The sequence below is a fragment of the Gymnodraco acuticeps genome, unplaced genomic scaffold (assembly GCF_902827175.1).
Source record: "Gymnodraco acuticeps unplaced genomic scaffold, fGymAcu1.1, whole genome shotgun sequence".
Taxonomy (NCBI): domain Eukaryota; kingdom Metazoa; phylum Chordata; class Actinopteri; order Perciformes; family Bathydraconidae; genus Gymnodraco; species Gymnodraco acuticeps.
The window spans coordinates 21,121-34,299 of record NW_022991168.1 but is presented as its reverse complement, the minus strand read 5'-3'; the positions used below and the strand labels follow the sequence as shown (position 1 = coordinate 34,299).

General features: G+C 42.8%; 1 protein-coding gene across 1 annotated transcript in view; it reads left to right on the top strand.

Annotated features, from left to right (window-relative positions):
• pak1 (p21 protein (Cdc42/Rac)-activated kinase 1) overlaps positions 1–13,179 on the top strand; it is a 90,856-nt gene that overhangs the window by 61,234 nt on the left and 16,443 nt on the right. Inside the window, exons 2-7 of the mRNA XM_034237633.1 lie at positions 864–1,071; positions 1,698–1,705; positions 5,080–5,174; positions 6,190–6,337; positions 6,413–6,450; positions 9,175–9,288. Coding sequence (XP_034093524.1) covers positions 887–1,071; positions 1,698–1,705; positions 5,080–5,174; positions 6,190–6,337; positions 6,413–6,450; positions 9,175–9,288 — 588 coding nt within the window. The 5' untranslated portion in view covers positions 864–886. The remainder of the gene's footprint in view (positions 1–863; positions 1,072–1,697; positions 1,706–5,079; positions 5,175–6,189; positions 6,338–6,412; positions 6,451–9,174; positions 9,289–13,179) is intronic.

Here is a 13,179-nt window from a genome sequence, read left to right as displayed (position 1 = left end):
ATCTTAGACTTATTTGATAACTATAAGAATATTATTAACCAGTGTCCTACCTTATTAAAATATTGATATACGAAATATTTGTATTGGAACAGTTTTCGACGTAGTAATGCTGTAACTTTTTTTAACCACTGGGGGGGGGAAATGCCCCCCTTGCCCCCTGCTAAATCTGCATGTGTGTGTGTGTGTGTGGGTAAAGTGCTGACCTCTGTACTTTGTGGGACTTTCAGCAGGTTAGCATTGTTTGTATTTGTATGTGAGATCAACACGTCCCTCTGCCGAGTGGTCAGGTCAGAAACATGTGTGTCACATCTCTAGAGCAGATATAAAGTTGCTCTTTTCTATCTCACAGCGTTTAGTTCTGAGTCAGTAGACACACACACACACACACACACACACACACACACACACACACACACAGCAGGGTTTAGTCACCATGATGTTTGTAGATCAAACACTCTTTCAACTTAAATTTTTTATTGATATGTAATATTAATAAATATAATATTAATGTATAGAACCTTCAACAGCAAAGCCACTTAATGTGCTTAACTAGACACAGAAGGTATGTGTAATTAATAGAAACACAAAGAGACATTAAATATAGAATTGAGAGTAAAATAAAGTATAAATAAAAGGATAATTTTTATAATAAAAACAGATTGAACCGTCTACATGACCGCTCGTAGTTCTGAAATAGAACAAACATACAACTATTCTATCATTGAAATCAGGGTTTTACAGATGGACACAAAGCATTATAAATAAAATAATTTGATGGAGTTTTCTGAGTGCTCGTCTGTGATTGGTTGATGATTTCCCCGCCTCTCACCCTTCCTCCCTGTGATTGGTGTGTTTCTGAGCAGGAGCGGCTGCAGCCTAGCTAAGGATGTCTGATAATGGGGAGGTCGAGGACAAGCCCCCTGCTCCGCCCATGAGGAACACCAGCACCATGATTGGCTCCTGCAACAAAGACCCCGCCCCCCTCAACCACGGCTCCAAGCCCCTCCCACCAAACCCGGAGGACAAGAAGAAGAAGGACCGCTCCATCCGCTTCATCCTGACGGGGGGGGGGCGATAAGAGTGAGTACTGAGCTCCCTTTGCCCTGAAGAATTCCTCCATCCTCTAACACACACAGGAGAGGGAACATGCGTGGGATGTTTATTAGGGGTGTAACGGTTCACAAACATTTCGGTTCGGTACGTACCTCGGTTTTTAGGTTCGGTTCGGTACGTTTTCGGTACAGCAGAAACAATTATCACAAAACATAACATGTTTTTTTTTCAATTATTATTAAACTGTGAATATTCACTCAAATAAATACAAAATATAATAAAATAAACATTAAGGTGCAGCATTTCGATGAACTGAAATAATCTGTATTTGAACTTTACTGTACTAGTACTCACAAAACATAAACTATTAGTTTTGGGTTTTTAATTATTATTAAACTGTGAATATTCACTCAAATAAATACAAAATATAATAAAATAAACATTAAGGTGCAGCATTTCGATGAACTGAAATAATCTGTATTTGAACTGTACTAGCACCTAAGCAGCCAGCTTGACATTAGGACTTGCTTGTCATTGTATTTTCATGTTGTTTAAAGAAAGATGAACTTGTCCACATTGCTTGCCGAAAGGGCAGATCTGCTGGCACTAACAATGTGTCCTGCTGTGGAGAACACCCTCTCTAGGGACAGAGGTAGCAGATACAGCCAGGTAGCGCTTTGCTAACATGGCAACATAAGGATATTTGGCGTTTGTAATAGCTTTGGCTCGGTCTGATCTTTCTGCGAGTGGTGGAGGCTTAAATGCTAGCGGGAGTTGGGTTTGCACTTCAGTCTTTTTTCTTTTGGTACCGGTGATATTCACGTTCGGGTGATGCCTTTTCAAGAGTGTGCAAGTTAGATGTATTGCCAGCCGCGTAACCAATTTTAGTTGAACAATACCGACAAACAGCTTTGGTTCGGTCCACCTGTCTTTGTCCGTCATCCTTGTACGTAACTGCGAAACCAAAATGTTCCCAAACCGGAGACTTCAATGATGCTGGAGGATTTTCGAGCTCAACTTTATCTGCGTTCGCTATTTCGACAGTTCCTCAAATTACTGATTACATTTGAACGCATCCCTCTGACTTGCTCTCATAGTATGCCTCTCATCCAATGAAATGACTTGGTCGCTCTATGACGCGTTGAACCCAATGTGACCAAATTACTCTGAATGCTGCGACGCAGCACCTGAGATTACTTCCAAGAAGTTGTTCACATTCTCAATTGTTTACGTTTAACGTTATATTCGTTCGGTACACACGTGTACCGAACCGAAGGGCCCGTACCGAATAATTTCGGTACGTGTACCGTTACACCCCTAATGTTTATACAAATACAGCATATTTTGCACTTTTAATGAACCTTTAGATGTTTCGACAAATTAAATAAAGCCTTATAGACCAGCTAGAGTCAGGTTTCTACATTTTGCGCGATGGGAACTAAAGCAGTGAAATATCCCTGTAAAAATTTAAAAGTTGAGATTGTTTTCAGGTTATACATTATCTGTTATTTGAAATGTAATTGTGCTGTACCTAACATCCAGACAGCAGGGATTTAAAGTAATTCAGCCAGCTTTTGATGTCAGAAGAATACAGTAACCTGAAACCTTCATCCATGTGACAGTATGTTTTTACATGTGGGAGAGAGCTCTGTTAATACCAAAGCCACATTTAAACTAGTGAAGTGGTGACTGGGGAAGTTATTGACTTGTGTTGACCCGGGTTGAACCGGTTGGTTTGATGTGGTTCTGACTCTGCTTGGCTTTGATATGAAGAAAGTCTTGAGAACGTTCCTTGTGACAGAACGTCCACTCTTTAAATAAATCACTGTTAGCGGGAATAACCTTATTTCTTTGAAATGTATCAAGCAGTCATTTGTTCCCGAATTAAACAAAATGCATCATTATCTTTATCAATATCACATTTCAAAATTGCACCAGTTATGGCCTTCTTTTTTAAAACATTGTCTCTCCATGGGCCATTCAAAATCACACACAATCAGTGGATGAGACATAGTGTAGAAATACTGCAGTTATGATACACTGAACAAAAATATAAATGCAACACTTTTGTTTTTGCTCCCATTTTTCATGAGATGAACTCAAAGATCTAAAACATTTTCTATATACACAAAATAACCATTTCTCTCAAATATTGTTCACAAATCTGAAAAAATCTGTGATAGTGAGCACTTCTCATTTGCCGAGATAATCCATCCCACCTCACAGGTGTGGCATATCAAGATGCTGATTAGACAGCATGATTATTGCACAGGTGTGCCTTACCCCCTAATCGCAGCAGGAGCGTCTGCGCTGCGGCTGCGCCGCGCTGCGACCTCCTCCTGCGTCCTAACCCACCAGGCGCATTTCAAAACGTTGCGGAAGCAGAGCGTCTTGTGTGCAGCCTCGCAGTTGTTGGATGAACATTCCACTTCTTGCCTGCGCCGCGCTGCGCCGCGTCAAAAATAGGATTCATCCTATATTTTAGAAATTCCTTGCGGCGAGGAGCTTCTGGGACGCTTCGAGCCGCGGCGCAGCGTGTCTGGTGGAATAGCACCCATTGACTAGAGTGGCCGCGATCGCTAAAAACGCCGCAGCGCAACACAGCGCAGACGCTCCTGGTGGGATTAAGGGGTTAGGCTGGCCACAATAAAAGGCCACTCTGAAATGTTCAGTTTTATCACACAGCACAATGCCACAGATGTCGTATCATAAACCTGTTAATGTACGCATTCAAACACTTGTTCTGTTACCAGCTGTATTCACCTTGCAGGTGCAGCTCTGTGGCTTTGATCCTGGATCAAGTGTTTAAGTCATGGATGTTTAAAGTTTAACTTCTTCATATGTCTAATATTAAAGTTCACTTTTCAATCAGGAAGTATGACGCTGCGCTGTCAGTATGCTTCTCCATGTTTGTGATTGGTCGAATGCTCCAAATACCACCCCTTTCATGTGAACGTACACCTAACTAGATAGGACACGGCTCGCTTGAGCGATCCACTTGATAACCAGCGTCGTAGTACAGTTTAGCGAGAGCGCGTTTGTTTTGGATTAGGCCAACCAACAAAAATCGAGTCAGGCTGAGTATGCTAAACTAGAGAGAGAATCGCTGGCAAGGGGGCTACAACTACAACAAGATGAACATATTTTTACTGTGATTTCATTGTAATACACATTTAAAAATGATGCCGAAGTAACAACATACTGATACCGGTTAGTAAAAACCATGAATTAATGCTTTGACAAGTCTGCAGACAGACGGCAGGCGAAAAACCCTTTTAAAATGCGTGTTTTCTAAATGGAGCTTGGCTAAGCTAACGTTATATATGCTCCGACCGTCCACACTCACAACAACGGCCTACAGACATAAATAAAGCAGCGACTGTATTCTCCATGACACAGGCAGTCTGTGGTTTGTACTTGTTTAACTTTTGTCCAGTTTCTGAACAGATATGAAGAGCTGTGAGCTCTGAGTGCTAACAGCTGATGTTGGTTTTGTGGTTCTCATTGAAGATGACATCACGGCTCCGCCTACACTGCGTTACTATAGTAACTACCCCAGCTACTAAACTGTAATGGAAACGCAGCATAAAGTGAGCCAGTCCTAACAAAACCGAGCGAGGCCTTACTAAACCGAGCGAGGCCCTGCAATGGAAATGTGCCATAAGCGAAAATGTGTGTTTCTCTGTTTCTGTAGTCCTCATGTTATTGTTTTTATTTATTTCAGTATTTCTGACCTTTTCAGAAACCTGGAACTCTTTGTTCCTCCTCCTTACATTAAGGACTGTTTTCACAGTTATTTTTATTGTTGGATTTGTGCAACTATCTTCTGTGCTCCTCTCTAAAGCCTCTGGAGGAAAAGCCATCATAATGATCTTCATAGTGGTTCATTTGCACCTTGTCACTTGTAAGCCCTTTATTCTAGAAGAAAAAGGATAATCCTGTATCCTGACATGAATTTAACAAGTGTGATCCGGCTTGTAACAAAACCCCACATGCTTCTTATGACTGTTGTGTTGTTCCTTTCAGCCTATAAGAAGAAGGAGCGTCCAGAGATTTCTCTGCCGTCTGATTTTGAACACACCATCCATGTGGGCTTTGATGCTGTCACCGGGGAGTTCACTGTAAGTGTGTGTGCCGGTGTGTGTTGGTTCTCCTGATGTGTAGTCACACTCAAAAGATTTCCTGAACAAACACACACAGTGTGCTTCTGCAGTGTGTGTTTGTGTGTCTGCTGTGTTTACATCACTTTTTAATTGCTCACCAACACAGCCATGCTCACTGTTGCGTGAGTCTTTTAGAATGTGTGTGTGTGTGTGTGTGTGTGTGTGTGTGTGTGTGTGTGTGTGTGTGTGTGTGTGTGTGTGTGTGTGTGTGTGTGTGTGGTGTGTGTGTGTGTGTGTGTGTGTGTGTGTGTGTGTGTGTGTGTGTGTGTGTGTGTGTGTGTGTGTGTGTGTGTGTGTGTGTGTCCACACACACACGATTGTCAAAATAAACCTTTTGTTAATAATCACATTAGACAAAGATGCCTTGTTTGTCTGCCTCACTTGCCTCACTTGATCCGCCTGACCAAGCTCTTTAGCTGGGAGTTTAACTGTGTGTGTGTGTGTGTGTGTGTGTTCACTTTTTCTCACTTGTACAAACATCTACTTGCTAGAGTACCAAACATCTCTGTTTAAACAATTCATGCATATCATAATGCTGATATATGATACATGAACATTAATTTACCCTTTCACTGTCTGCATTGTCTCAATATCTATGTGAAAAAAAGGTCTGTACTTTTCCTGCAGTGCACTTGCCATGGTGTTGGCTTAATGGAATACTAATAAATAAATAATCTGCCTTGTGAGCACAAACATAGCCTGATATTGATATTGTAAGAAGGGCATTTTTACTGAATAAATTATGTTCAGGTAGGAGCAGTATATAGAGACATAAGACAGATGGATGAAATGATGGCGTAACGAGAGAGAGAGAGATTTTGTGGGAGGGGGGGGGGGGAAACTTACTACCATAGCTTGTTGTTGTGTAGTCTGAAACTAATTGTGCATCATTAAGCAATGGATTTGTAACACAGCCCTTAAACAAGTAAAAAATACACAGTGCACATAGAATCAAAATCACGTGTGTGTGTAGGGCATGCCGGAGCAGTGGGCTCGGCTCCTGCAGACTTCCAACATCACCAAACTGGAGCAGAAGAAGAATCCTCAGGCTGTCCTTGATGTCCTAAAGTTCTACGACTCCAAAGAAACGGCCAACAGCCAGAAATACATGAGCTTCACAGGTACGCGCACGCACGCACACACACACGCACGCACACATTGTTTCGTCTAATAACTACTTGTGGTTTTCCCTGCAGATAAAAATGCAGATGCCTACTGCTCCTCCACCACAACGGTAAGCTCACCTCCGTCAACAGCTGTGTGTGTGTTTCCCTTCCGTATAACACTCATATTTATTTATTCATTTCTTTACATTTTTTGCCCAAAGTGGGAAAGGTTCCTCTGAAATCAGGATGAGTGACATTGATAAACTATATAATTGTGAAGGTCTCATAATAATGACTGAGTCTTATTTTTTACCCAACATTAGTCCTGATGAAAGCTACCAAAAATTCTTACATTTTCAGAATTGTAACTATTTATGTTTGTTTATATAGTGTTATCAATTTGCTTGACAATATCTCTTTTGTCAGCCACTGTAGATAATAAGCAACAATATTGCTCCTGTTGCACTGCAGCGATGCCGAGTGGAACCCAGGTGTATAGCTTGTTACTCCACACAGCAAGCCGGCTCCTGGCTGTGGTGTTCCATACATGTAGCTTTAAAGGGGACCTATCATGCAAAATGCACTTTTTGATGTATTTTATACAATAATATGTGTCCTCGGTGTGTCGGGGAACTCACGCAGAACCCTTTCTCTTTTCCTCTGTACCCAAATCTTAAAAAAACAGGAAATAAAAAAAGGAACTGACCTTGTGGTAAACCCGCAAGAGAAAAAGCATTTGAGCTCCATACTGTTTCAGAAATAATCCTTGATGTGGTTTGGAACAGGATGGTGTTTTTTTTCAGAATGTAACTTTATCTCCGGTAGAATTCTGATCAGGAATTAGCTCCGCCTCCTTTTTTTTTTTTTCAAGCTAAAGACCCAAAATCCGCGTTTCTCTTACAGGGCTGGGATAGAGGATATGAGGGATGTCTAAAATGCATGATCTGTTTATATTTTGAGCAAAACACATCATAGATGTGTTTTTATATATTTTTATATATCTGAGACCCATAGTATATGCCTAAAAATAGCAGCACTTTAACTTCTGAGATATCAGCTTAGGTTTGTGAATTATAATTTGTCATGTTGAAATTAGCAATCAGCCACCATATGCAAATACTTGTCACAAGCATGTACATGTGCAGTGTTGTAAATGTATAGATTGAATTGTGAGAATTAAATGAGGCAATCCATATTGAATTCCCAAACTATATAAAGAAACTACAAAACATGTGAACACATATTGCTTATCTTACCACAGTTGAACTGGAAACAAAAAAAGTATACAAGCAAAAATAATTGAATGATTAAAGCTCACTAAAACCAGTATACTAAGTTGTCTTAGATTATAATATTATATATATATATTTATTTATAAGGTTAAACTAATTCTATTGTCAATATTGAACAGTTGTCTCTAGTCTGGAGCCCCAGGGAGATTCACAGATTCACAGATTCACATGCTCATTACACATGGCAACATCTCTAGGCCTCTTATTTTACTGTTACTTTTTTTTTAGACCTTAAGGTGAGCAAGGGTCAACAAAGATAAGGATACATTTAAGGGGAGCTTCTGTTGAAGCGAATGGAGACTGGATTGGTCTGCCTGGAGGATAACTAGTGAAAGGAGGGAGAGCATGAGAAGATTAAAAAGAGAGAGGAGATGTGGTTTAGTTTTCCCGTTTGACAAGACAAGGGGGAGAGGGGGGGGGGTAACTGATGGGGTGAGAGAGACGCAGAGGTGAGAGGAGTATAAGGTTAAAAGAGAGCAGAGTGTGAATGAGTGAATGAGGGTGGAGGCGCTGATCTGTAATGCTCGGGCCATGCTGCTGCTGGGTCTGACCTCAGTTCACTGTGTGTTTCTTTGGCTCATTTATTGAATGCAGTGGGTCGGAAAGTGTTCTAAACCTTACCTAGTAAAGATCCTGCTTTCACAACCTCACAGAAGTACAAGTATTATCATTTCAATTAACTAAATGAACTTGAATTAAAGTATTCATGGTTCAGTGAATGTAGTTTTGTACAGCTATTAGTTGGATTCATAATGCTAACCACACAAACTAAACAAAAATCACTTTTGGGCGGAGCGCCCGAACAGCTCTGTATTACTGGATACAAACCATATCAGCTCCAAACCTACATGTTGAATCCTGTTAACAAAAATGAATTCAATGGAAAACATTTGTAATTGATATGAATACAGTTTTTTCCAGACTCCAATATGTAGGTGTACAGTATGGTCCAGCTTAATAGGACACATATATTCCACCTGGTGCACACTTTTACATTAGCAATGCGTAGGAGCACCTGGACGACACAGCTGAAAACTCCATGTTTTGTTCTGAAAGAGAGGAGCAAGCTCTGCTTTTGTAAAGAGTGGAGTAAAGAGAAGGAGGAGGAGATGACGATGATGCCACATCTCTCTCTCTCTCTCTCTCTCTCTCTCTCTCTCTCTCTCTCTCTCTCTCTCTCTGCATTGTGATTCAGCATCTTTTCCTCATCTCCTTGTCTCTGCAGCTTGGCCCCCAGCCAAGCATCAGACCATCAGAGGAGAGGAGCAGGGGCATGGAAGGGAGGAAGTGTGATCCAGACAGGATGAGAGCTTCCAGACATCAACAGTGATGACGAGAGGAGGGCAAGAGAAAGGGTGTCAATACAGAGAGAGAGAGAGAGGGGCAAGAAGGAGAGAAGCCTGAATTCAGAGGGGAAAAAGGCACTTCTCTGCATGAGGAGAGATGAAGTAGTAGAAGAAGAGTTTGTAACAGCAGAAAGCGATGATGGGTCTCATGTTGGCTCATGTGACCGTGATGTCACTGAGGCTCCGCCCTCTCTCTCCCTCTGACATCATGCAGGGCTCCAAGGCCGTGTCGGAGACGCCCGCCATAGCAACCGTATCCGAAGACGACGATGAAGATGAGGCTGAGCCCCCACCGGTAATCGCCCCTCGGCCAGAACACACCAAATCAGTAAGCACACACACACACACACACACACACACACACACACACACACACACACACACACACACACACACACACACACACACACACACACACACACACACACACACACACACACACACACACACACACACACACACACACACACACACACACACACACACACATCCTATATCTGTCAGGACCCTCATTAATGTAATGCATCCCATCATCCAGCAACATCCCATCCTAACCCCGTCTCCAGGGTAACCTCACACAGTCCTGTGAAGCAGGGAGGACCGGCCTCTAAAGGCTGAAATAAAATATAAAGGAAGTATAAAGTGAACTTAAATAATCACTTTAAAGTTGTTTTTAAATACATTTTTAAACAGCTTTAAAGTTTTACAGAAGCTTGTTTGTGTGTAAAATGTTGGGTTATAACATTTCCTAGGAGTTCAGTATTAGGGAAGGAGAAGGTTAGAGTAGAAAACTACAATTAAAGATGTAGGATAATACAGCTAGACGTAGAGCATTTCAATTAAAAATTAAAATAAACACTCTTTCAGTCCAGCTGAAGATCACTACTTTATCTGAACACAAAAAACATTTGTACTTCTTTGTATACATATGAAGTAATCTGGATGAGTTGATTCAATCAATGGAGGATATCAAGCTCTCACTCTCACACACACACACACACCACACACACACACACACACACACACACACACACACACACACACACACACACACACACACACACACACACACACACCACACACACACACACACACACAACACACACACACACACACACACACACACACACACACACACACACACACACACACACACACACACACACACACACCACACACACACACACACACACACACACACACACACACATACACACATACATACACACACACATACATACACACACTGACAAGGTGTGTGACTCCATTGATTTTTCTCTTTGACTGAAAGCACTCAGTGGACAGGAACACATCGCCTATCCTAAAGCAGACCTAACAATTAGGACATTTTTATTGCAGGAGCCGAACATTATAACCTCCATGGAGTGTAGATTTGTTCTGTCAAATCATAATAATAATAATACATTTATTTTGGGGGGCGCCTTTCATAACACCCAAGGACACCTTACAGGGTTACAGATTTACAATTTACATTTACAATTTTACCTTACAAATTAAAACAGTGGATTTAATGAAATGTCAGCCGGGTTAAAACAAGACAAACAACAGGAAATTGACTACAAAAAGACACAAAAGGACACAGGGTACAGATTATAAAGAAAATGCCAGTTTGAACAGGTGGGTTTTGAGTTGGGTTTTGAATGTTGTTATGGAATCAGACTGTCGGATGTGTAGTGGCAGGGTGTTCCAGAGTCTGGGAGCCGAGCAGCTGAAAGCTCGAGCACCCATGGTTTTGAGGCGAGAGCTTGGGACGGTGAGAAGTCCTACGGACAAAGAGCGGGGGGTGCGGGAGGGGGTGTACTCCTGAAGGAGGTCGGTGATGTAGATGGGGGCAAGGTTATGGAGAGCTTTATATGTGAGTAGAATGTTTTTGTAGTCAATACGGTAGCGTACAGGAAGCCAGTGTGGCTGAGTGAGAATGGGGGTGATGTGGTCGGATGAGTTGGTGCGGGTGATGATCCGGGCAGCAGAGTTCTGGATTATTTGCAGTCTATTGAGGAGTTTGGTGGGAAATTCCAGTCAGAAGTGCATTGCAGTAATCAATCCGGGATGTGACGAATGAGTGGACCAGGATTTCAGTGCTGGGACAGAGATGAGCGGAGTCTGGAGATGTTCCGAAGATGGAAGAAGGCAGTGCGGGTGATGTTTTTAATGTGTGGTGAGAATGAGAGGGAGCCGTCCAGAATGACACCGAGGCTTTTCACTTGGGCAACGAATGGTATGGGGAAGCCGTCGATGATGATGTTTGGTGCTGGGGTGTTTTGTGACTTGGTGAGGGTGGATTTGGAGCCGATGAGCAGGGCCTCAGTTTTGCTACCGTTAAGCTTCAGGAGGTTCCTGCTCATCCAGCTCCTGATGTCCTCAAGGTGAGGGAGGTGGGGGGCAGGGCAGTGGTGGGTTTGGAGGAAATGTAGACCTGTGTGTCGTCGGCGTAGCAGTGAAAATTAGTCATGTTATTAGACTGCATTAGTTTCAGCTTTAAGTGCCTAATAAAATGTCAACTGAGTTTAATATAGCAGTATTACATTTGGTTGGGCCTTTATATTACTGTCATCATTGTTGTATCTGCTGTTGAAGAAACTAAAGCTGAAATAAGCCGTGAAAGTTTTTAGTTTTAAGAAAAACTGAAAACGAAAACTACAACCAAAAGATATGGCTCGGTTAAAAGACTAAATTCTCTCAGGCAGCTTCCATGGCACCACCACTGTGTCCATGGTACACACACACACACACACACACACACACACACACACACACACACACACACACACACACACACACACACACACACACACACCTTAAACCCTTCACAGCTTAGTTACAATACTTGTCCTACATTGAAGCATGTTCTTACCATGTCTTTTACATTACATTTAGCTGACGCTTTTATCCAATGCGACTTACAATAAGTGCATTCGACCAAGAAGATACAAACTTGAAGAAAACAGAATCATATAAGTACATCAGGTTTCATAGAGCCAAACATTTCAAGTGCTACTCAACTGGCTTTAGGTAAGCCAGTCCTTTATTAGTATAAAAGTGCTTTGTTAATAGTTCTATCGCTCGAAGTGGAGTCGAAAGAGATGAGTTTTCAGTCTGCGCCGGAAGGTGTGTAAGCTATCTGCTGTCCTGATGTCAATGGGGAGCTCATTCCACCATCCTGGAGCCAGGATAGCAAACCCACGTGTTTCTGCTGATGGGAACTTGGGTCGCCTTCGCAGCGAGGGTGCAGCGAGCTGTTTGGCTGATGCAGAGTGGAGTGCACGTGCTGGGGTGTACGGTTTAACCATGTCCTGGATGTAGGAAGGGCCAGATCCATTCGCAGCATGGTAAGCAAGTACCATTGTCTTGAAGTGGATTCTAGCAGTTACCGGAAGCCAGTGAAGGGAGCGGAGGAGCGGCGTGGTGTGGGAACATTTAGGAAGGTTGAAGACCAGACGAGCCGCTGCATTCTGGATGAGCTGCAGAGGTCATGCAGGTAGACCAGCCAGGAGGGAGTTGCAGTAGTCTAGGCGTGAGATGACGAGAGCCTGGACCAGAACCTGCATGGCTTTCTGGGTCAGCTGGGGACGTATCTTCCTGATGTTGTAAAGCGTGTATCTGCAGCAGCGGGTTGTAGCAGCGATGTTTGCAGTGAAGGACAGGTTGTTATCTAGGGTCACACCCAGATTCCTTGCAGTCTGATTCGGGGAAACAACAGAGGTGCCGATGTTGATTGTCAGGTCAAGAGTGGGACAATCTTTTCCCGGAAGGAAGAGCAGTTCAGTCTTGTCAAGGTTGAGCTTGAGGTGGTGAGCAGACATCCACTGAGAGATGTCAGCTAGACAAGCAGAGATGCGTGCGACGACCTGGGTCTCTGAGCGGGGAAAGGACAGAATTAATTGGGTGTCGTCAGCGTAGCAGTGGTATGAAAAACCATGCGGGCTAATGACTGATCCGAGCGAGTTTGTGTACAGGGAGAAGAGGAGGGGACCAAGAACAGATCCCTGAGGGACCCCTGTAGTTAATTGACAAGGGTCGGACTCCGACCCTCTCCAAGTTACCCTGTAGGTACGGTCTTTGAGGTATGAGGTGAGGAGGGAAAGTGCAGAGCCTGAAACTCCAAGTTCTTGGAGAGTGCAAAGGAGGATCTGATGATTTACCGTGTCGAATGCAGCAGACAGGTCCAGAAGGATGATGACAGAGGAGAGGGATGCTG